The sequence below is a fragment of the Cimex lectularius genome, unplaced genomic scaffold (genome assembly GCF_000648675.2).
Source record: "Cimex lectularius strain Harlan isolate CLEC.00 unplaced genomic scaffold, Clec_2.1 scaffold27, whole genome shotgun sequence".
Lineage (NCBI taxonomy): Eukaryota > Metazoa > Arthropoda > Insecta > Hemiptera > Cimicidae > Cimex > Cimex lectularius.
In genome coordinates, this window is record NW_019392670.1 from 2,299,547 (window position 1) to 2,322,733 (window position 23,187).

The window sequence follows — 23,187 nt, forward strand, 5'->3', positions numbered from 1 at the left end:
AGGTAAAGGTCCCGGGTTCGAATCCAGCGGCCCTGCATTCGAACCCGGCATACTTACAAATGGGATTTTTTTTTCAAAAGCACCGGCACCCTGACGGTTGATATGACCTCTGCTGTTGCGAACTCTCGTAAAAAAAAACTTTTTACCTTCAAAAAACGTTCTAACTTTAAATTAACCTTTGTGAACTTCAAAATAACTTTTTTAAATATCGAATTAACCCTTTCTTTACAGCATTAAAACTTAGAACATACTTAGAAATACCCCCTTTAACATCTAAATCTAGCTAAATGACCCCAAACTTTCGGATCATGGTCACTAAACTAAGTCCTAATCGTATAGACTTTTTTTACGAATAGAAAGATCTTTTTGAACCGATTAATTCTGACCCGTTGCCGGATGTGAGACGGGGGTCGACCGCCTGTAATCTCTGCTTGAAAATAGTGTCATTAAGTGTCATTTCCCACCACGGTCGTCCAATGTCAGTCATCCGGGTGTCCTTCCTCTCCGAACGACATCATCTCTTCAAATACAAAAGATTAAGTTGAGAAATCGAGACGACCGGATTCGTTCAGAATCGACATTTGGACCAATTACAACAGGTTGTACTTATTAAACCGCTATATTTCGAATTTATATCGCACGCCCACGAGAAAAGTGGCACAACTCAACAAAAGAAAATTTTACAGGAGAGACAGCAGGAAGTTTACTTTTTTTTATTTATGCATTAAGTACGCGCCATTAAGGTTGTTGGCAATAAAAACTGTCTTGATCTATCGATATTGTCTTTCATTTGTCCAAGACTTAAGCGCAAACACAAATTTTAAAAATCAAATTGTACTACCACTTAAAAAAACTACAGCTTTTTGAGTTGTGACACTTTTCTTTCACATATTGGCTCTGAGTGATTTAAGTTAGTTTGTTCGCTCTAAATGGTGTACTGTATATGGCTGTTAGGGTCTTAATTTCTTTGTGATATTAACAAAAGATTCAGTTAAAGCAATACAATTTTATTTTTTCGCATAAAATATAATTGTGCTAATTCAGTATTTACAATATTTCGATTTTCTGTAACATTTTTGACCTGCAACTTCGAAGATGAGCATTCATGCTTCCCGGATTTGTTAGTGAAATCTGAAGAGCCAGAATTATCAGATATACTTTTCTCCTCATTGCCCGTTATGAAAGTGCAACAAATTGATCCTATATCCATAACACTTTGCCCTAAAGTCAAAGAGGTGAAAATTTGAAAATGACAGACTTCATTACCGTTATTAACGGTAGTTTCCTTCTTGTTGGTTGTCAACTAATTTAGTATCAATGTGTCCATATAATGTAAAACCTTATTTTTACAAATATTATATATCTATAAATTATTTGGAAATTGTGAGATGCGGTCTGGTGCGATGTAAGTCTTAGAAAAACCATTTCTTTATCGTGCCAACGTTTCGATCTTTATTGAGATCATCTTCAGGGCTCAAAGTGTTTGCTTTCTGTGTAGATGTGTCATTATTGGGTGTCGTGTTGGGAGGGCAAAAAAAATTCACTTTCACACAAAACCAATATGACACCATAACCATATCATCACACTTTACATAAGTATGAAACACTTGGTTCAAAGTTTATATTTACATCTTAAATTGGATTTTTTACAATCGACATATGTTTTGTAATTTACCCAGACCCTGAAGATGACTCGAATGAAGGTCGAAACGAAAAAACGCAAAAAAACGAAAAAAAGGATTTTCTAAACTACCTCATTCTTGACCACTCCTCATGACTTCAACAAATTATGAAACAACCGGTCACTAAAACACACACACACACACACACACACANTTTATTTTACAAAGCGAGTTCTAATTGATTTATTTCTACCCCCCTTCAAATTTACTTAGCTCTCGTTTTCGAACATTCAATTGTTTTTTTTTTTCAACTCTAGTATAACGTTATTTAAAAACCTGGATATATCATCGTATGTATGCTTTTAACGATTCACCACAAACCTTCTTCCTGCAGTAGAATTGACACCTATTGGCGATCAAACATCCTTTGATGATAAAATGGTTCTTTAAGGGGTTAACGAGCTCAGCATAATTTTTATTTCCGACTGAAGAGGGTGAATTGAAACTTTTCAACCGATCAAACGCTCTTTTCTCCTCCTCTTTGACATCAGACAGAGTGATGGATACTGGGATGCGGAGTTTGTGCTCCCCAGTCACTGCACCCTTCTGGCTTCTTGTACCATATGCAAGACATACAAGACAGAGCGAAGTAACAACCCATTCACTCATTTTTTATTTTATATTCATCTTTTCTTAAGTTTTTGTTTCAGATGACGTGAACAGGAAGATTATCTAAGTATGTAATTATTCAATCAAATTTTAATTAATATGGTTTAATTTTGAAAAAACCACCTTTATAAAAAAATTCTTTTCGATTAATTAATCTTTATGTAAGGTATTGGTTGAGATAAAAAAGTCAGTGTCACGAGCAGGATTCGAACCCACGACCTTCGGCTAAATACGCCGCTGCTCTACCACTTGAGGTATCGTGACTTCGATCCACTCGGACACCAACCCTCTTAACCCCACCTTTTGAATTTTCCCTCCTATTTGTCATTTTTCAACAATTAAAGATTAATTAATTGAAAAGAATTTATTTGGTCAATCGGACCAATTTGTAAAAAATTTCATTGATATTGTGCTTCTTGTGATAAATGCATAACGATTTATTTTCATTTTTAAACAAGTCTACTTTTGTAACTTTGTTACATTTTGGAGTTTATCCTTGTTTTGACTAATTTTAAACTCATTATCTTTTGTTATTATTTTTTTTTTTTTTATCAATAGAAAGAAAAGCTGGCTGGCCTTTGGGAGAAAATGTATACATTGGTGTAGTCACTCCTTTCGAAGTGAAACATCCGTTTGAATATAGTATAGTAAAACCAGGTCAAACGGTTATGTCTTCACTCATACCGAAATACATAGTCGACTTGAAAAGTATGAAATACCTCGCCGTTGCTTCAATGGCCGCTCAGCAACGTCTAATGGCAGGAAGGCAAAAGCGAGATGCAGAATATGTAAAAGTTTATCCACCGGTTTCATCCAGGCAGAAGCCGATTATGCCTACATGGGGCAGTTTTTACAACCGGAGGCCTGCGATCAACTCACCTTGGACGAAGGACACCCAAAGTGTCACCGTCAATACGGTTGAATTGTCTGACCTGGATATACAGCGAGAAACGAGCAGGGCGAATTTGATTCTCGTTCAAAGAATGGGCGAACTTGTCCAAGTCGAAAAGGAAAAAGTCATCTCAGAGATACAAAAATCTGCTGTTGAGATGGAAAGGATGATCGCTGAGAAAGAGAAACATCAAATGGATACTCAAAAACTAGAAATAGAAAAGGAGATGATTGAAGCAAAATTAATATCTGGTACTGCTAAGTCTTTACAAGATTGATTTAATTGTTAAATTAAAAATAATATTTTGAATATCTACTAAATTTATTATACATCCAAAAACTTTCAAACATAAACCAAACATATATTCTTATAATATTTGAATTAAAAGGGTTTCATATTTTCTCAGAGTAATTTATTAAAGCAAATGTTAGATTTAACATACTAATATGCACGAGCACACAGCACAAACTACAATATTATATGTCAGCTTTTTTGCTGTTTTTGTCTGTTCATTACCCATATAAAATTTATATTTATTTCATTAAAACAAATGCATCTGATAAATTAATATTTGACACCTCACCGTTTCCATGATACAGAAAATTTATTTACTTGCAAAAAATTTACAAAATTAAAATATTATATTTTAATTTACAATAATGTAACATTTTGGTCGAATTGTACAGGTATTTATAATTTTTTTTAAATTCCAATAGGAAATAAGATGTATCTCTTAACATTTTATAACATTTCTATAAAGTTCACCTTTCAATTTTATTTTTTGTACAATTTTTGTACTTCCCTGTATAAACACTGTAGTTATTAAAAAAAAATCACAGATACCGGTTTTTTTTTTTTTTTTTTTTTTGTAATATTCGATAACATTTTCTTACTTACCAGATCAAAGTGTACATTCCGAAAGTTATTGAGACACATTGGTGTAATTTCAACTGATAATTGTTCCCCAGCATCACATTCTATCCGGGCTACATTTCACTTATTATAAAAATAAAAAAAAGTAGAAGCTTAAAAAAATAATAATTAGGTTAGAAATTGTCCAGGCACATTGGTATCTATTATATACCACATCTATTCTAATCTGAGTAGCTAAACTCGGGATAATCCCTGCAGCCAGAATGTGCATGGGATTGTGACAAAAAGTTAACGAAAATAAAATGATATATTTAAACGAAAATTTATATAAAAAAGAAAGGTTCACAAGGGTAGAAAATGAGATTTCTACATTTCTACATATTTTCTTTGGTGATTGATCAGCCTTCTCAGTTTAAATATATTTTTTTCTTTCCAAAAGGTAGCTTGGGGATGAGGCCAGGAAGACAGAAACATTTATTTTCTTGTTGAGCTTTTGGCAGAATATATCGCCTTCATCAGGACTTTGAAAAACATCGTTATACTATATGAACAGGTACATGTGTGGATAACGGATAGCCGGTAGAACCGGCCGGTTGTTCAAAGTCCTGATGAAGGCGATATTCTGCCGAAAGCTCGACAAGAAAATGTTTCTGTCTTTCTGGCCTCATCCCCAATCTACCTTTTGGAAAGAAAAAAATATATTCATTTCTACATATTTATATCTCAGTATGTCCTACCTATAAAATTAAAAGGAGTTACCAGTTTCTCAATTCCAATAAGAACTGACCAGTCATTCAATGGAAATGTGATGTACAATGACATGGTATATCACAAGTCTATTTTATGTTTGTATCTGTCTAATTAAACATTAGAATGTTTATCTTAAAGTAAGCAAATCAATTTACGGAGATGCGGGTGAATTCCTTTCAGTAGAGCACACGACACTAATGAACACTAATGAACACTGATGAGGTACTGGAAGCGTTTATACACAGAGAATGGATTTATTGAGACAGCACTACTAAAGACACCTGACGGAACATCAAATGCCAAGTGGTTTAGACCAAGGACCAAACAAAGGTAAACAGTGATATACATTTATATGATTAATCCCCAATATGGAACTACCCAGACATCTGGAGGTTAACGAAATAAATGTATATTAAGTGTGAGAGAGTCCATGGTGTACCCTCTAATTGACCCTCCATAAAGTTAGTTAATAGGTGAAGAGTGATGGAGAAATATCAAGTACTCCACTACCCTGAGTGAACGGTAAATAGGAAAGAATGAAAGAAGTGTAAATGTTTTGGATTTAGGAACTGCATATTGGTTGCCGATTTGTCTTAGCTGTTGATAGCCTCACCTGGGGTGGGCGATTCTCCCATCAGTTGGAGGGGAGTGCAGAGCACTTTTTATGTTTTTTCTGAAGGTCTATGTGGGTACAGATTCCTGGTACTAGGACAGGAAAAGCCACAAGCAAGATCCTACACTAAGTAGTCATTGGCAAGACTATGGAGGTTGATTAACAACCTGAAGTTGGCCAGTGAATTATATATAGAAAAAATAATCAGGAAATCGTTGAAAAATACAAACTGTGGTGGATTTGTGGGCAGTGATAGGCTCAACTTGGTACCCTCACGTATGTAGATGCATGTGCCGATTTGAACTTATATAAAAATCAGTAATGAGTAAAACATGGGTTAAGATCAAGAAATTTAAAAAAAAAATTAAAATGGAAATTTCTAGGTATTGTGATATTTTTGACAGGTTTTTAATTTTTTTACATACTAGTCTAAAAATCTAAGTACATTTAAATAGTAAAGGTGTGAATAATGGCCAGAAACTTTTTTTTAACAATTTAATAATATAATTTTTTTACAATCATTTAACCATTTTGAGTTCTGACCACCAAAATACATAATAAATGTATTTCCTTTAGTATAAAAAAATAAATAAATATTTTCTCTTTTTATCTATTTTGACTTAAATTATAATTTGACAACACTAACATCAAAATTTTATACTGTCAAGTAAAATTATAAAAAATATATTTTCAAACTGATTTTCTTCAGCATTAAACAATTAAAATGCGTTGTTATTTTCTTAGTCATTGTGGTTAAAAGGGATTTTATTTACAATTTATATTCATTCATAGATCTATGAACGTTTCACATAAATTATTATGCACACAAAGTGTAATAAATACTAAATATTCAGAGTTTATTACAAAAAAAAACTCAAAATACAATTATTATCACAGAGCTTTATATAATTAAATAAAAATTGTAATGTGACTAAAAAAAATTGAAACATTAATAAAGCACCTTTGGAGTAGAAGAAAAAAATTCGATCAGACTAATTACCAAATAGCTATTTAGAAATCGTCTGGTGACCAGACCGCATCTCATGATTTCTAAATAAATATCGATTAACAGTCACTAATCACCACACATTAACAAATAGCATTGCCTGTTATAACACAAACAATAAATGAACACAATAACAACGGAAAATTCATTATTCCTAAAAGTATTTACCCATGGCACTTGGAAATATCAAATCATACACCGCTTGTTTGATTATTACATAAATAAATATTATTTGTGTTTGGCTATGTTCAACTTCATACACATTTAAAAAGTAAACATAATTTGAGCATACTTTAAACAGTTTACATTACAAAAAAAATCAAATGCCTCACACAGGCAAAAAACATTACCTGGCTACTTATCTGCCAATTCCATTAAAAACTTTCAACCCATTTAATTTAAATTTTTTTTAAGTTGTCATTTTATGAAATGCTATCAGCAGATAGGTAGAAGGTTGTTTGTCAGTCTCGTTTTCTCATTGCTAACTGTCCAAAGCTGGATTTCGCAACTTGCTGGTTCAAACGGGAAGCAAGTTGGACGAACGATTCGTAGAGGGAGTTCCTGTCCATCGCCGAGACTTCATATATTTTGATTTTTTCCCGCATTGCCCAATGCTGAGCCCTTTGGAATGTGGATGGATCGGCACCTTGAGGGCCATGGTTCGCCATAACGGTGATGATAACCTGAAATCGTGAAAAAAAGTTGCATATTAAATTGAAAATTTATTTCAGGATCATTATAAATCAGTCAATTTGATCTTTTATGTGGATAAAAAAATAATATTTAGGATTATATTAAATGAGATTAGATAAACAAAAAGGTAAAATTGAAAAATGCAAATCAGATTTGTTTTAAGAACCCTTTAATAGCCTTCAACACAAATTTTCATAGCAAAAAAAACATAGACATTTTTGAGCTGGATAGCAAGGGGCAATTTTTCGGTTCTTTGAGATTCATCTTAAAAATTCATATCTTCCCTGGATGTGTTTGGTAGTCATAACTGACCGTATAAATTATTGAAATTAATTATATTTTTTATCTAAGGTCTTGGTTGAGATGAAAAAGCTAGTGTCCGAGTGGTATTTGAACCCATGTCCTTAGGCTCAAAACACCATGCTCTAACCACTTGAGCTATCGTGACTTCTACAGCTTTTTGGATACTGAAGATTTCTTGTTTAAGGCTAAGGCAAAAAAAATTGGATTTTTTGTCTCATCTCAATATAATAAGTTTTCAACACGGTTCTAAGTCAAATTGAAATTTAAACAACATATTAGGCATAAATCATAAACTACTCTGATTAGGTAGGTCTTGATGAAACAATTTTTACATGACTGACGCTCAGCCCTAGTAGCCGAGAAAAAATATTTTTCTACATGTATTTCATACCTTTTATATATCATACAATTTGTCTGTAAATACTAATTTTTATGTCAAACAAAAATAGATATTTTTGTCCTGGTTTCAACTGATTCAATTTTTTGTCCTCTGATGTTTTTTCCACTCAAAAATGTATAACTAACCGGAAAACTGGGAAAATTTAGAAAGAAATTAACAAAAAAAAATCCTTAAATGTTTTATTTTTCTGGTTGTAATTTATTTAAAGAGACAAGGTTTATGGCATTATATGCAGTTTATAAGGTTCTAAACCGCTGGTAAAGTTTTTTGAGGATCGGTGGAGCCGTGTCTGTGCTATGACAATTTTGTTGATTTTCAACAAAAATGCGAGGCCTTGTAAGGTGTAAAATTTGAGAATTTTTTAAATTTTTTTACCTTTCTCAAAAATTTGTATTTACGTTTTTTCGGGGTATGGAAAATGAATACAAACTTAGTTTCTATACAAAAAATATTTTCACCTACTTATGTTTAGTAGGTCAATCACAAATTCCAAAACACTTCTAGATTTATTTAATTTTGGTTTATCTGATATCCCATATTACACATAAAAATTCAACTCATTTGTATTTTATTGAAATTAAACATGGGTATGAAAAACTGAATAACTCCTCTTGCAGGCAATGTGAAAATGATTTGGATGTCATTTTAAATGAAAGCAATGAGGATGAAATTAACAAAAACTCTTCAAACGTTTTATTTTATACGGTAAAGTTTTATCTCTGGTACTAATTTATTTAAAGAAAATGAGTTTATGCCCTTTAGTGTAGTTTATAGGGTCCAAAGCCCCTGTAAAGTTTCTTGTAGATCATTTAAGACATTGCAAATTTATCACCGTTTTTGTGATTTTCGAAGAAAAACTCGGAGCCATTTGGAAGAACAATTTGAGAGATTTTTCCCCCCAATAAATTTGCATTTAGGGTTTGTTTGAAATGTAAAAAAACTAATATCAATTTTGTTTCTTGCTAAAACAATATTTCTACTTTGCTATGTCGCTCCATCACAAATTATGTATTTCAATAAATAAAATGTCATACTATGGCCTAGCTACCACTACTAACGTGGAATGGGTCGAATACAAGAATAAACCCGTAAGACTATCTGAAAAAACAGAAAAATGTATTAATAGTTACTTGTTAGTTTTTTAAAAAATATCTCAGCTCCTAGGGCCCATTAGCAAGAATGCTTGGGCACGTGTCTAATATTTTTCGATCTAGCAATACCAAAAAAAAAGTTTCATTGAAATCTTTGATCCATCAGAGCCTACCCTTGTCTTTTTTTTAAATATTTATTTTAATGGAATCCAATAACATTTGCTTGCCTGTTCTTTATTAAATAAATTGAGATTGCATTATAAAACTTCCACCAATTTTTAGCACGTGCTACATAAGTAATATACATTAAGACTTAATAAATCAGACTTTTTTTCTCAAACTGGACATGTTTAACAAAATGTACAATTATAAAATTTGTATTTTGAGCATATTAAGACGGTTGAAAAAAAAAAAAATAATAATAATTGTGTCTGTATTATAACTTCAAAGCTTTTCTCTTACCTCTTTTCTTTCTTTGTTGCGGTCAATCTCTTTTTTTATTGACATAATGAAATCCAGAGTGTCTGCTTTCGATGGGTCGAATACAAGAATAAACCCGTCGGCGTGGAAAAAATTGATATTTCGCATCATATCACTCCCAGTGTCGTAAAACCTTAAATGCTCTTTTACGCCCCTCTCAGTTTCAATATTTGCAACATAAATGTCCTCGATTGTGGAATGAAGGAACTAAAAAAACAATAAATGAAATAAAATAATATCATTAAATACTGATTGAACAAAAACCATCAAGTATATCGGCTAAGAAATCATTTAGGCTCATCACACTTTCAGAGTTCCTAAGCCTAAGAGGCTCATTAAGTTAGGATTTTACATTAGGGACAGCATTATAAAAGCGTGTTAAGAAGAGGATTGATTTTTTACAGAGTAATCAATTTCAGCAGTTATAAGATCACATCCATATGTTAAAATAAAGAAGTTTTAAGGTTTCTGATATTGATCTTTGAAGGATGAAAAGCTATTGGGTAGTTACAGGGTTGGACTAGTTACATTTATATGGTTCCTATATGTACAGGACCTGTTATGTCAGGATTAGGGTGGAATATTTTGAAAAGGTTTAGTGAGAAAAGAACACAAAGGCTTTTTCTTTGTGTAACTTTGCCCATGATTCATAGCCATTGCAAAGTGGAAGTATTGTGATGGGATAGGATGTGTATGGTGGCAGGTATGTGGGGTACGAGTCTACCCAGGCATTTAACCCCTCGGGTCTTGGTTGTCCACCCTGGTGGCAAGTCAATGTGATTTGTATTAAGTCATAAGGGTAGTTTGATGGGTGGAATCATTCTTAGTTTGCAGAGTTCACTTTTTAATAATAGTCAGTTTGTTAAAAAAAATTGGCAGTTGGAGGAGTGCTATTGTTAATATTCTAAGAATGTTCTTTCTGAACTAGGGATATACTATAAAAAAAAAAATTGCTAGCTCTCCAATGAGTCTATTGGACCAACTTTCCTAATCGCCCAATGTTCAAAACCTAAGATTGTTCCGACCGAACTAAGACTGTATGATTTAAAAAATAAATAATTTTAGCCATCTTTCAAACGAGTACATATGATCGTACCTTGAAATTCAATATGTTAAAATGTGGATCTTCCAATGCTCTGAACAAAACGTCTCTATCGTCCAATGGTCCATTGCCATCACTTGTAATCTTATTACAGAACTAAGAGTTTAAAAAAAAAAATTGCTAGCTCTTCTCAAACAAGTCTATCTGATCAGACCTACAGATCCTATTCATCAAATGTGTACCATTCAACGCTTGGACTAACATTCAGAATCAACCAATTGTCCAAAAAAGTTTATTTCCTGTTACTGTACTAAGATTAATATTTAATTATTTAGAGATCGTGAGATGCGGTCTGGTGAAATGTAGGTTTAGAAAAACATTTTCTTTATGATGCCACGTTTCGATCTTTACTGATATCATCTTCAGGGCCTGGGATTTAGATTTATATACCTTGTTTAAATTGTACAAATTCATATAAGATAGGACTATGAGTTTATACAATGATATATAAACAATATAGAAATTTTAGGTTTAATCAAATTATTTGTACTCAATCAGTGTTTGTTTTTTGTGTAGATGTGTCACAATAATGTGTCATGTTGAGAGTGTAAGTGAGAGGTTTTTTGTTTATATGTTTGATTTTGAAGGTGTGGGGAAGTAAATAGGGATAGAAATTCATTTTTATATGAGCTGTCAGCTTCTTTGAGGTGAAAGGGCCGACAATGGGAAAAAAAGTGGTAATGTTTTATCGTTCAGGCCTGGCTCTTTCAGGATTATTGGGGAAAGGAGAAATAAATTGTTGAGGATTTAGACTAGGGACAATAGAACTGTTTGATGTGTGGGGTGTAATAATTGTTTTATATGTTTGAGTGTTATATACATATATATGTTATTAATATTGAATTGGATTTATGATATTAGCGTAGTTGTGGCTGAGTTTACATGCGTCTGTTCTGTAATTGATGCTGTGTTTATATCTGTTGATGTAAACCATTTCTAAAAAGTTACATTTATGACTGTTTTGTTCTGTGTTTAATATTTTTGGATTGTTCAAAATCGAAATTTTGTTCAAAATGGTGGGTAGCCAGTGCTGTACTATTGGTTTGGGTTTTTTTGCAATTATATTGTTTTACTCTCTTATCCAGATATTGGGATTTAATTCCGATGTAACTTGCCGGACAATTTATACAACTGATTTTGTAAATTACATCAGACTTATTCGTTACTGGTGTGGGATCTTTAATTTTTGGATAAAAAAAAAGAGTGTGGAGAGTTTTATAGTTTTTGAAGGCTATTTTCAAGTTATCAGAAAGGAGAAATGCGTTTAATTTGTGTGATAGGCTGTGAACGAATGGAATGGATATGTATGTTGGTTTGTCTGTGTTTGAATGAATTGATGCAGCGTTATTAGTGATAGTAGATGGTGTTAGTGTTGAATTGTAGTTGTTGTTTATTCTGTTGTTAAAGGGTTATGTTTGTTATGTAGGATATGTTTGTATATCTTTATGTTATTGTGGTGAAAAGATTCATGGCACAGAGTAATAATTCTGTTAAGTAGCACTTTGGCCGTGTTTATTATTGTATAAAAGCGATGGTGTGATGTAAATTGAGGTAGCGATCTGTGTTTCTTGATTTTTAGTACCAACCTGTGATTAATGTGCCATCTGGTTGTTTTATATTTCATGTGTAAATTGTAGGTGTGGGTGAAAGCTGTTAAATGTATTTAATGTAGTTTGAATTTGATCTGTGGGAACTGCTGTCAATATATCATCTACGTATTTAGTGAGGAAGAGTAATGTGAAAGGAAGTTGTGGTATAACTGTGTTTAATGAACATGTTTTTTCGATAGACTTGTGTGTGGTGTTATGTTGAGTCAATTATCTTTAATAATTACAATTAATTAAGGTTTTTAGTCGAGATAAAGTCAATGGCACGAGCGGGATTCGAACCCACGATTTCGGCTTGATACGCCGCTTCTCTACCACTTGAGCAATCGTGACTTCGATCCACTCGGACACCAACTTCCCATCTCAACCGCACCTTTTGAATTTTCCCTCCTTTTTGCCATTTTTCAAATGTCGTGTAATCGGGTTGGATTCTCGATGACAAATGAAATGGCCACGGAGAGCTTTAATAAAGTATACTTCATTTTTAATCATTAAATTCACTAATTTCGTGTTCAACCCGATTACACGAAAAATGGCAAAAAGGAGAGAAAATTCAAAAGGTGGGGTTGAGATGGGAAGTTAGTGTTCGAGTGGATCGAGGTCACGATAGCTCAAGTGGTAGAGTAGCGGCGTATCAAGCCGAAGATCGTGGGTTCGAATCCCGCTCGTGCCATTGACTTTTTTATCTCAACTAAAAACCTTAATTAATTGTAATATATTAATTGGTCAAGCGGACCATGAAATTAGTGAATTTAATCTTTAATAATGTTCAGTGTCGTGTCTATTGGAACGTTGGTGAATAATGTCTACGGATATGAGAGGATAGTGTGAGAGGATGTGAATTTTATTAATTTTGTGAATGAAATGAAATGAATCTTTTACATTATACGTATTATCTGTGATGTTGTTGCGTATATTGGTTAGGTATTTTGTCAAGTTGTATGTTTACTGTTTAATACACGAATGAAATTATTGGTCTTACAGGGTGTTGAGGTTTATTAGTTTTGACAGATCCGTATAGTTTCAGGGGAGGTGGAGAATTGTTTTGGAGTGATTTGTAAGTGTATATGTCAATTTATTTTTGTTTAAGTGTTTCTTGAAGGATTTTGGTGGTCTGTTTGATGAGAGATGGTGTAGGATCTGATTTAGGTGTGCTGCATTTGTTCACCCCATTGAAAATTTTGTTAATTTTTTTTATTGTATTGTTTTTTACTAATTGCTTTTATCATCAGAACATGAAATGCAACAAAAATAGAAGAGGAAAAAGGCATAATACAATCTAAATGCTTTAACACAATAACAAATCACTTACATCTCACTACAAATCGACACAACATATCTCAGCAAATATACACTAAAACAAAAAATTTCTCAACAATAATCCAGGCATACTCATTCTTTCTGCCGATAAAACAAAACAAACAGTAGCAATCAGTAAAAAAATGCAATGAAAAAATTCTTGGACCAACATTCCCAATCGTCCAATTGTCTATCGCTATCAATAGTTTATGCCGTGGTAATATCCTTGTTATTATAGAGCTAAGACCATTCAATAAAAAAATTTTTGCCCTCTCTAAAATGTGTCCGTCCGATCTGTATACTTGTGGATGTTTCAATGTTCTGAACAAAATTTCTCTCAATCGTACAATGGTCCATTATCATCGCTCATACTGTCAGTACAGAACTAAGAGTAATGAATAAAAAAAATAAAAAAATAATCGGATCGTCCCAAATGAGGCCATTGATCTTTGATACCTTGAAATCCAATGCTTGGACATGTTCCAGAACATTTTTTCAACAGTCCTATTATCCATTGAATGAGGCTTGTTAACATTCTAAGAATATTCCAAAAAAACAAAAGGAAAAAAAATGCTACTCACACCAGTACATTACCATCTTTGTCACCTTCAAATACTTTTTTTTTTATGTGGATCTTTCAATGCTTCAACCAACTTTCCCAATCACCCAATTATCCAAAACCTCAGCTTGTTTATTTTATGTTAATATTGTAAGATTGTTACTGCAGAACTAAGAGTATTCAATCAAAAATAATTTCCAGCTCCTTTCAATCGAACCCATCTGATTAGAGCTACAGATAGAATTAGTTAAATTTTGGATCGTCCAATGCTTGGACATAGAACGAAATTTCTTAATGGTACCATTGTTCATTGATATTGCTCGCACTTTTATTATATGGTACGCAATCAATAAATTGCCAGCTCTTCCCAAACGAGTCCATTGATCTTTGACACCTTGAAATCCAATGCTTGGACATGTTCCAGACCAATTTTTTCAATCTCCCTATTGTCCCATGAAAGTGGCTTGTTAATATTCTAAGATTTGTCGATCAAAACAATTGCTGACTTGTTTGAAACAAATCAATCTTATTTTTGACAGTGGGATCCAATTTTTTTAATGTGGATCTTCCAATGGTGTCCATCGACTTTCTCAATCGTACAATGGTCCATTGCTATTCCTCATATTCTTATTCCAGAACAGTACACAATAAAAAAAATTGCCAGCTCTTCCCAAATGAGTCCATTGATCTTTGACACCTTGAAATCCAATGCTCGGACATGCTCCAGACCAATTTTTTCTATCGTCCTATTGTCCAATGAAAGCGGCTTGTTAATATTCTAAGATTTTTTGATCAAAAAAATTGCTGCCTTGTTTGAAACTAGTCCATCTGATTTTTGAAAGTGAGGTCCAATTTTTTTATATGTGGATCTTCCAATGGTGTCGATCGACTTTCTCAATCATACAATGGTCCATTGCTATTCGTCATATTCTTATTCCAGAACAGTACACAATAAATAAAAATTTCTAACACTACCCAATCGAGTCCATTGATCTTTGACACATTGAACTCCAATGCTTGAACATGTTCCAGACCAATTTTTTCTATCGTCCTATTGTCCAATGAAAACGGCTTGTTAATATTCTAAGATTTGTCGATCAAAACAATTGCTGACTTGTTTGAAACAAATCAATCTTATTTTTGACAGTGGGATCCAATTTTTTTAATGTGGATCTTCCAATGGTGTCCATCGACTTTCAAAATCGTCCAATTGTCCATTGCCTTTGCTCGTTTATACCCTGGCACACAAGTCAGAAGGACAGAGTTATTTTTAGTCAGGGATCGGTGGGGTTGTCAGTGCATTCTTCCACTAGTCTAGTATTAATTTGTTTACAAATCAAATCACGGAGCGCTGCAAATCTGACTGTTTTCTGTACTGTGTATTCGGGTATTTTTTGACCCACAGGGATTAACGCGATGCTATTCCATTTGGAAGACTGTACCACTACCCGGAGGGAAGTATTTATCGACCTTTATATTAACGCAGAACTTACAATTAATCAATAATTATAATTTTAATCTTTTTATCGGAAGTATAGATTTGTTTTTTCAAAAAGTGTAAATGATAGGAGAAAAATACTTACAGTGTCTTTTGTCAATTTTCCATAAATAGCTTGTTCGAGGATGGAAGTTTTCCCGACTCCTTTTTTCCCGCAGACGACGATTTTCGCCGTTTTTCCCATTGTTTTTTATTCCACCCGGAGTGAGACACTCACAGTAAACAAGACGAGCCCTATCATAGAAAATGGGTCAATTGAACAGGTTCTACCGTAGAAGTTCTACGGCTCCACGGTGAACTACGACGTACGAAAGATTCGTCCAGGGCGCCACTGCCGTAGTTCTGTCAAAAAACCGATTTTTACCTCGAATAACGAATGAATCAAAATTTATCTTTTCCTTCGCAGTTAAAATAATAAAACAAAAAGTAAGCTTCCATTGCTAAATGAAACCAATATTTTCTATCTAACGAAACATAAAAAAAGTCTATTGCTAATTCTAAAAAAAGAAAAGAAAATTTAAACCAAAACCGATTGTTTCTGCTTTATACATGATCCTGAGAAGTGAATATCGTCAATGCGCATTTCTCGACCCGCGTTGTTTTAAGCCATTCCCCCCCCCCCCGAGGAAAAAAATAACTCGACTTAAATAGCTATTAGTTTTGTCCCATTTACTGCTGTACGCTCGAGTAGATCAAGATTTTTTTTAATTTTGAGATTTCTTCCTTGATCCTGCTGGGATAAAAATCTGTTGGGTCGTTTCCGGTCCGCCTCTCCACGCTGGTTTGGCCAGGTCTGCTCTTCGGTTTCTAGCAGTCTTACGACCTTTCACAAAGAAACTTCTTGGTTTGTAAGAACGTCTGAAGATGCCGAGAAACCGAAAAGGCAAAACTGCTATCATAGTCAGGAAATGATCAGAACGGCCAAACTACAAAATTCTTCAATAACCTGCATTCTAAGAGATTCTTCCGGATACTCCCATGAAATGATTATAAAACAGTACAACATTAATTTTATTTTATAAAAGTTGTAAACCCACAGGAAATTCAAGTGATACAATATAACAAGTGAAGATTCAATGTCGATCCATTCCGCTAATAGTGTTAAAAACACTGAAAATTTCTCTTTAATCTCCTTATACATTTTTTGTTTTTCAAAGAATTATAGGTTTCCTACATTAATTTAAACTACCTGATAGACACACTGGCCCCAATTGTTTCAATGGCAACAACAGGCTGAATACTTATGTAAACCACTAAAAGGTTAAGGGTTAAAAAGGACCTGGTCTCTGCTTTTTACCAAATTCTTAAGATTTGTTAAGGGCTCCTATTTCCATCAGACCTTGGCTTTTCCTCTCCCAGTTGGAATTTTAGCATACATAGGCCTTTATAACAGAGGACATCTCTGATTCAACTTCTTCCTGGCAATGTCAGAAGAGGTTTGTTACTGCTGCTGAGTCTTAGTGACTGGGAGTAGTTTTTATGTCCCTGACAAGGGCCAGTGTTGTTGAGACGATGTATCGAGGCCGGGACCGTGAGTCGGCTGATTTTACATTGGTTGAAGGGTCTGGTACAGCAGTTGGCCGAGTACAATGGTTTGCCTGTAGACAAGTCGGCTAAGTTGAGAAGACGAGTTTGAGGCTAACGCTGAGAGTATTCTTGCCATTGTTGTAGGTGCTTCATTAGTGATAAGCAAGAACTTGTCGGAGAGATGAGTCTGCTGTTGTTGTCGATTAATGATTGGTGAGAGCTCGTTAGGTAGACGAGTCTCAAGGTATGAGTGAGACCTTGTCGGGTTGACGAGTCTGAACATCTGAAGCCAGTGGGGTATATACGCTCTGGCTCTGATTTACTGTAGAGTGGAGGGCGAGACCATTCCAGAAACAGTAGTGATATCTAATGGGTACCGTGGTACTAGAAGTCTATGTGCATCTGGAGTTTAGCAGCCCTACTATCATTGTAGCCTGAACACATCCTAGGCTTAGTAATACTGCATTTAGATTTTATGATGGTCTTTGAATCTTTTGTAAGCTTCTGTCCTGCAAAAGATTCCTATTGAACAGAGGGCTTATTGATAACCCATCATCTGTTGGATTTACTTTTTTGGCAATTGTGGCATACCTAATTGTCATTTCCATTTACTGTAATTTTAACAGTTGTTTATTTAAATTTTGAGATAATGTTTGGAGGTCTACTCTCTACCATGATATTGTAATTTTGTTGTTATCAGTAATTCTTATAGTATCTTCCATTCGTAGAATATTCTATCAGTAATTTGCTGGGCTAGTCTGTTGGACATTTTTTCACCTGTTGCTTCAAACTGAAAACTCTTTTAACTCTTACAAATTTATGCAAGAGTTGACCAAAAAATATGGTGAAATTTTTTGATAGGATCTGAAGAGTGATCAGCCTGTAGTTTATTTATTTATTTTTAAAAATCATTTTGGTCATGCTGTCACCACAGTTTTGCTCTGTTAGACGCTTGTTAACATTCACCATCTTCACACCAATACAACTCTTCCAAATTTATTAAAGAGGATTGACAAAAAATGTGAAATTTCTTCATGGGTTCTGCAGAGTGATAAATCTGTAGTTTTGGTCTTTTTTGATAATTTTTTCAGCCTATCCTTGATGTTTTGCTCTGTCAGACGCTTTTTAACATTCACCACTTCACACCACACAACACTTCCACCTCTTACAATTTCATTAAAGAGAATTGACTAAAAAAATGTTGTGAAATTTCTTCATTGGGATCTGCAGAGTGATCAACTGTAGTTTTGGTATTTTCTGATAATTTTTTCAGCCTATCCTTGATGTTTTGCTCTGTCAGACGCTTTTTAACATTCACCACTTCACACCACACAACACTTCCACCTCTTAGAAATTTATTAGGGAGAATTTACTAAAAATATTTTGAATGTTTTTCTTCGGCCAGGAGCATGTCGGTTGGCTGTTTCCAGTCATTTTGGTCTGCCTATCATCACTGGGGGACTTTTTGTTTTTGTATAAAAATTTAAGTTCTTTTATTTTTAAAATCAAAAGTAAACTTAATTTATATGAACAATTTGACCGACAAAAATTAGTACAGATCATTTGTGAAAAATCAGATATTTCCTTTTTCAACAAAAAGATTGTGAGATTTGTCTACGTTGTCTCCACAATGGTGGGTGGCTTGTCACCCTCATTTCAGCATTTTGAAATCTTTCTTGGATCTGCAAACTATCGAAAATAGTCAGACCAGGACGATCGGTAATGACCAAATTACAAAATAGATATAAAATACAAATAAATCCGGTTTAATTTTAAAATTGTATTTCCACAGGGAAAATTTTACTTTATGAGATAAAGGTTTTTTCTTAAAATTATATTTACATTTCACAAACAGTTTTAACTTTAAAAAAAATTAAATCATAACTAATTAAGGTTTTCACGGTTTACAGGAAAAAAATTAACATATTAATCAGCCACAGTAAGCAAGCAGACCTTCGTTATTTACTGTCTATCAATATTTCTAACGAAATATACCCGACACAGTATGTGTATGAATGAGTAGGAATTTAATGAAAAAACTATCAAAATGTAGGTAATGTTTATGAAACAATCTTAATTTAAAATTTGTGTAAGAGGAATTAGGAAAAGGAAATAATTTCCTTTGTTTGAAATATGAAGGATTCATAAAATTTTATTGACACTCTTAAATTAGAATATGTTTATTTACAAAATAATATTCTAAAATATTAGAGATCAAAAATTATTCCTACTCTAATATATCAATTCCTAACTTTATTGAACTAAAGAATAATAAGAAAACTTTTGTTTACAACAATTTAATCGACAGCACAACAAAGAAAGCAAGCTTTAAAATTGCATGCTTGCCTTCATAGAAGACAGATCGATAGGAAAAGGTAATAAATCAGAGGAAACAAACGGAAGTTTTAGTTTGTACTCAGTTTAAAACATTAATTTTTTTACTGAAGAACATTTTAATATCAATCATAAGGAAAATTGCAATTTGCTTTGAAGAATGAAAACTAGTGAAAATTGAAATATCATCAAACATTTTAGAACTCATCGTTATAAACAGATAAACAGTAACAAATCTAATTATTATATTCAGAAATTCTGCCAAATCGAGGGGAAAATGGGACCATACGTCCGAGCCTAGGTGCAAATGGAGGAGATCTTGATGTTTCTGTGAATATAATATCTTCCTCTCGCCCTAGCCTGGGCCTAAAGTTTACGGTGTTCCTGCTTGCTGCTGCAAAAAAAAAAATAAATTACACAACAGTTAGTTTATATAAAATGGAATTTTTGTCATACATTTGTATTAATAAAAAAATTAAAACAACAAAATTTAAAATAAATCTGATTAATAAAGGATTCAGAGGCCAATTTATTACAGTTAAAATCATTAAAATAATTTAAGAATTTCTTGGTTATGATAATAATGCATTCCCTCTCGAAAAAAATCGCAAAACCATGAAATTTTTATACTTTCACAAGAACGTCTGGTTTTACAAAAATCAAAAAGGCTCAAAAGTACAACTTCTACCATTTCATGTTTGAAAACTGAACATATTGGGATATGTTTTAGTCCCAGATCTTTAATACAGCATCTTTAGCATTCCGAGGGTTTATCCTTAACCATGAAGATTAATTCAGGTTAATTCCCTACATGATATTGTAGGGTTAGGTTCTTGCTGGCCACTTAAGGGCACCTGTGGTGTTCAGGTAGGCAAAAACACAAGTTGTTTTATTTGACTGAGCTATCACACATAAGCAATGATTTAGTGCCTAAGAAAGGCACAAAAAGCATGACATGATCTTGTAGGATCATCTCCATGCATCTTTAATTCGAGGCCTTCGATTGGTACTAATTCATTGCCTCCCAAGAAAAGTCATCCTAGAACATGACACAGCTTTTTCCAAACGTCACTGTTTCTTTCTGATGTGGAGCACTATATATTTCGCCAGACTACTTCACAGCCGGCTGTTGAAGCAAGCCTAAGAAAGGCATAAAAGACACTAGATGATATTGTAGGATCATTTCCACATATCTTAAGTCATTCAAGGCCTCGGATCGGTACTCAGTACACGTCTAACAAAAAATGCTGCCCTAGAACATGATACAGCCTTTGCCAAATGCCACTGTTTCCATGTGCATCTGTATCATTCTCCACTCTTTCAAGGCCATCTTGACTATTAAGGGCCACTCTTGTCTCATCAGCGAATAGGACTAGTCCTCAAATTGGCAAATCATAGACTTTCTGTATTTCTGGGGTTAGGAAGCCTTTTATGGTCCTCCTTGAGCTAAGGTTTGTATCAGTTTTCTTCAAGATTGATATTCCTAAATACTAACAATCATGGTTTTAATGGCAGAAGCTGTTAAATGGTTGGCATTTTAATAAAGCCATCTGGTATTGGTAATTCTAGGACTGAATTTGTTCATTTTGATTGACCCCAAGTCTCCCATACCCTTGTTATTCCCTTGATGTAATGTAGCGAAATAATTTCCCTTCTTCATGGTGAGTGATGCTTCTGACAATTCATCACAACTTAAACAGCTCATTATAACAGAAAAAATTAATAAAGTAAATAAAATAGAGAGAAATTGCTAGCAGGTGCTAAGAAAAGGTAAAAATTGGCTGAAAATAAAATTGAAATGAACCGCGATAAACTTTGATCCTTTGTTTGTAATAATAATACTGTAAATACTACCATACTACTACAATACTAGTATTAGAAAATATCTAGATTTATAGGTTTTGCGATATTTTTGACGAGGAGTGTTTTTAAGAAAACATGTTTAGGTTTTTATAGTTTGTATTCACTGTTCAAAATCCTGGTTCTGTCGACAAGACAATAACCATCCAACTTATTTCCGGTCTGTTTAGAAAGACTGCTAAAATAAAATTAATCGTTTTATGTTAGTTTACAGATGCATGTTCAATATACAAATGATAGTACAATATATTCATTACTACATTTTAAACAATTATCAACAGGCACAACATTTTTTTTAATGTAAAAAGATCACATTTAAAAGCCAAACGTTTCTATAAAAATGCATCAAATTTTTTTTAATATTATTTGTTTATACAGGCAACATCAACCAATGAAACTGTACTTGATTTGATTTTTTAAATTTTAAAGGCAAAGAATTAAAAATAATTAATTAGATTTAATAGTTAACATTACTGCAAACCTACCTCTCAAGTGAACACTAGACGCTTTTCACAGGGAATCCAGGTTGCTAAATATAGGAAGAAATAACAACTAAGGCCTATAAATTAATATAAAAACTATTTTAAAATAAGTACCTAGGGGTTTAGCTTTTTGTGGAAACAGTTGAACATGGAATCCATGTCTTCTTTAAAATTTAATATCAATTGCTAGGGCATAATTTGACTTATCCATCAGCTACCAAATTAAGTCTTGAAATTTAGGATTGCCTTTTTTCCAAAGATCTCAGTTATGTATGACCATTTGGACGGATCTGTTAATGTTGAGTTTTCTTCTTATTTTGTCATGAACCGTTGTCGAAATCACTTGATATCACGACCCTCCTCACAACCTTCCTGAATGACTTAAATCCCTCCTAACTCCCCTGATAACCCTTCTTACAACTGTAGTGAACCGAATCCTGCCTAAACTATTTCGATAATTCCTTCTCCTCAACAATCGTCAGTTATTCTTTGGAATGCCAATGGCTTAAAAGCCCATAAACAAAAACTTGACATAATGCTTCATGACAAACTTACTGATGTGGCAGTGATTACAGAAAACCACTTTACCTTTACTTCTCAATGAATGACAACCTGGCCTATTGGACCGACTATCCTGCCAAAAAACCTCAGGGTTGAATGGCAATCCTTATTTGTAATTCTGTCTCACTTCTTTAACTCTAGCACTCTTTCCGACTCCTTAATGTTTACTCCCGTCCCCTTAGATACATTTTCTTCTTCCTTAAATACAGCAGCTGCATATTGTTGTCTCAACAAACCATTCTTCAATGAGCAATTCCTTTCCTTTTTCCGTATTTCAAACCTACGTGGGCTGACTCTACTCAATGCACTATCCACAACATCCTATTTATATCTCCTTCAGAGCATACCTAAGATTAAATTGGCCTATTTATTTCTACAAACAACCTGATATTCTTGACTTTTTTATTTCATCTGGTATTTCTACTTCCCACACAGAAATTCTGACTTCTCAAGTCTTATCCTCTGACCACAGCCCTGTTCTACTAACCCTGAAGTCCCAACCACTGATTAGACGACTACCCTCTTTAACTACAGGACCTGTTGACTGGAACAGGAATGAGACATCATAGATAGAGATATCGATTTAAAGATTATAGAAGACATCAATGCTGCAGCAGAGCACTTGAACTAAGTCTGTTCAACGATCTGCTTGTGCTTCAACAGGTGCTGTGGTTCACAACAACCTTTGACATCAACATAAGACTTACTCTTACCTCCTCACTTACGATTAGTCCTGACTAAAAAAGAAAGTCTTTCCACAAACAACCCAATATTCTTGACTTTCTTATTTCATCTGGTATTTCTACTTCCCCAAACACAGCCATCTTCACATTTGCTGACAATATGGCTATACTCTCTTGAAACTCCAACCCATCTGTTGTAAACTCCTATCTGCAAGTCACCTCACCCTATTAGAAGACTGGTACCATGAATGAAGAATCAAAGTGAATGAAAGCAAAAGTGCTG

At 33.6% G+C, this 23,187-nt stretch overlaps 4 protein-coding genes across 8 annotated transcripts in view; 2 read left to right on the forward strand and 2 right to left on the reverse strand.

Annotated features, from left to right (window-relative positions):
• The first annotated feature begins 1,943 nt into the window (after positions 1–1,943).
• Positions 1,944–3,460, forward strand: LOC106667155. Its single transcript, XM_024225260.1, has 2 exons — positions 1,944–2,358; positions 2,850–3,460. The coding sequence occupies exon 2, from the start codon at positions 2,960–2,962 to the stop codon at positions 3,458–3,460; it is 501 nt and encodes a 166-aa protein (XP_024081028.1). The 5' UTR covers positions 1,944–2,358; positions 2,850–2,959.
• Positions 3,461–3,787: 327 nt separating this feature from the next.
• Positions 3,788–23,187, forward strand: part of LOC106667171 (zinc/cadmium resistance protein-like) — a 37,442-nt gene continuing 18,042 nt past the window's right edge. The window contains exons 1-2 of one of the 3 annotated variants that reach the window (XM_014394913.2): positions 3,788–3,869; positions 4,987–5,136. In XM_014394913.2, the coding sequence (XP_014250399.1) occupies positions 5,103–5,136 (34 nt within the window). In that variant the 5' untranslated portion in view covers positions 3,788–3,869; positions 4,987–5,102. Of the gene's footprint in view, positions 3,870–4,986; positions 5,137–15,293; positions 15,418–23,187 lie in introns of those variants that run through there. The other 2 variants (XM_014394916.2, XM_014394917.2) reach the window with 2 other exon arrangements.
• On the reverse strand, positions 6,489–18,738 carry LOC106667173 (NF-kappa-B inhibitor-interacting Ras-like protein 2). The gene is made up of 3 exons (XM_014394923.2): positions 15,543–18,738; positions 9,375–9,599; positions 6,489–7,108 (listed from the first exon to the last, which is right to left on the reverse strand). The coding sequence occupies exons 1-3, from the start codon at positions 15,639–15,641 to the stop codon at positions 6,887–6,889; spliced, it is 546 nt and encodes a 181-aa protein (XP_014250409.1). The 5' UTR covers positions 15,642–18,738; the 3' UTR covers positions 6,489–6,886.
• The window catches only part of LOC106667172 (coiled-coil domain-containing protein 61-like), a 29,177-nt gene continuing 25,255 nt past the window's right edge, over positions 19,266–23,187 (reverse strand). Inside the window, exon 7 of one of the 3 annotated variants that reach the window (XM_014394920.2) lies at positions 19,266–19,712. In XM_014394920.2, the coding sequence (XP_014250406.1) occupies positions 19,685–19,712 (28 nt within the window). In that variant the 3' untranslated portion in view covers positions 19,266–19,684. The remainder of the gene's footprint in view (positions 19,713–23,187) is intronic. The other 2 variants (XM_014394922.2, XM_014394921.2) reach the window with 2 other exon arrangements.

Excerpts from the sequence above, each read along its gene's own strand:
- LOC106667155 (XM_024225260.1), top strand. The coding sequence starts at position 2,960 with ATGTCTTCACTCATACCGAAATACATAGTCGACTTGAAAAGTATGAAA.
- LOC106667173 (XM_014394923.2), bottom strand. The coding sequence starts at position 15,641 with ATGGGAAAAACGGCGAAAATCGTCGTCTGCGGGAAAAAAGGAGTCGGG. Across the intron at positions 9,600-15,542 it reads GAAAATTGACAAAAGACACT|TTCCTTCATTCCACAATCGA; the intron begins GTAAGTATTTTT and ends TTGTTTTTTTAG. Across the intron at positions 7,109-9,374 it reads GCAACAAAGAAAGAAAAGAG|GTTATCATCACCGTTATGGC; the intron begins GTAAGAGAAAAG and ends TCACGATTTCAG.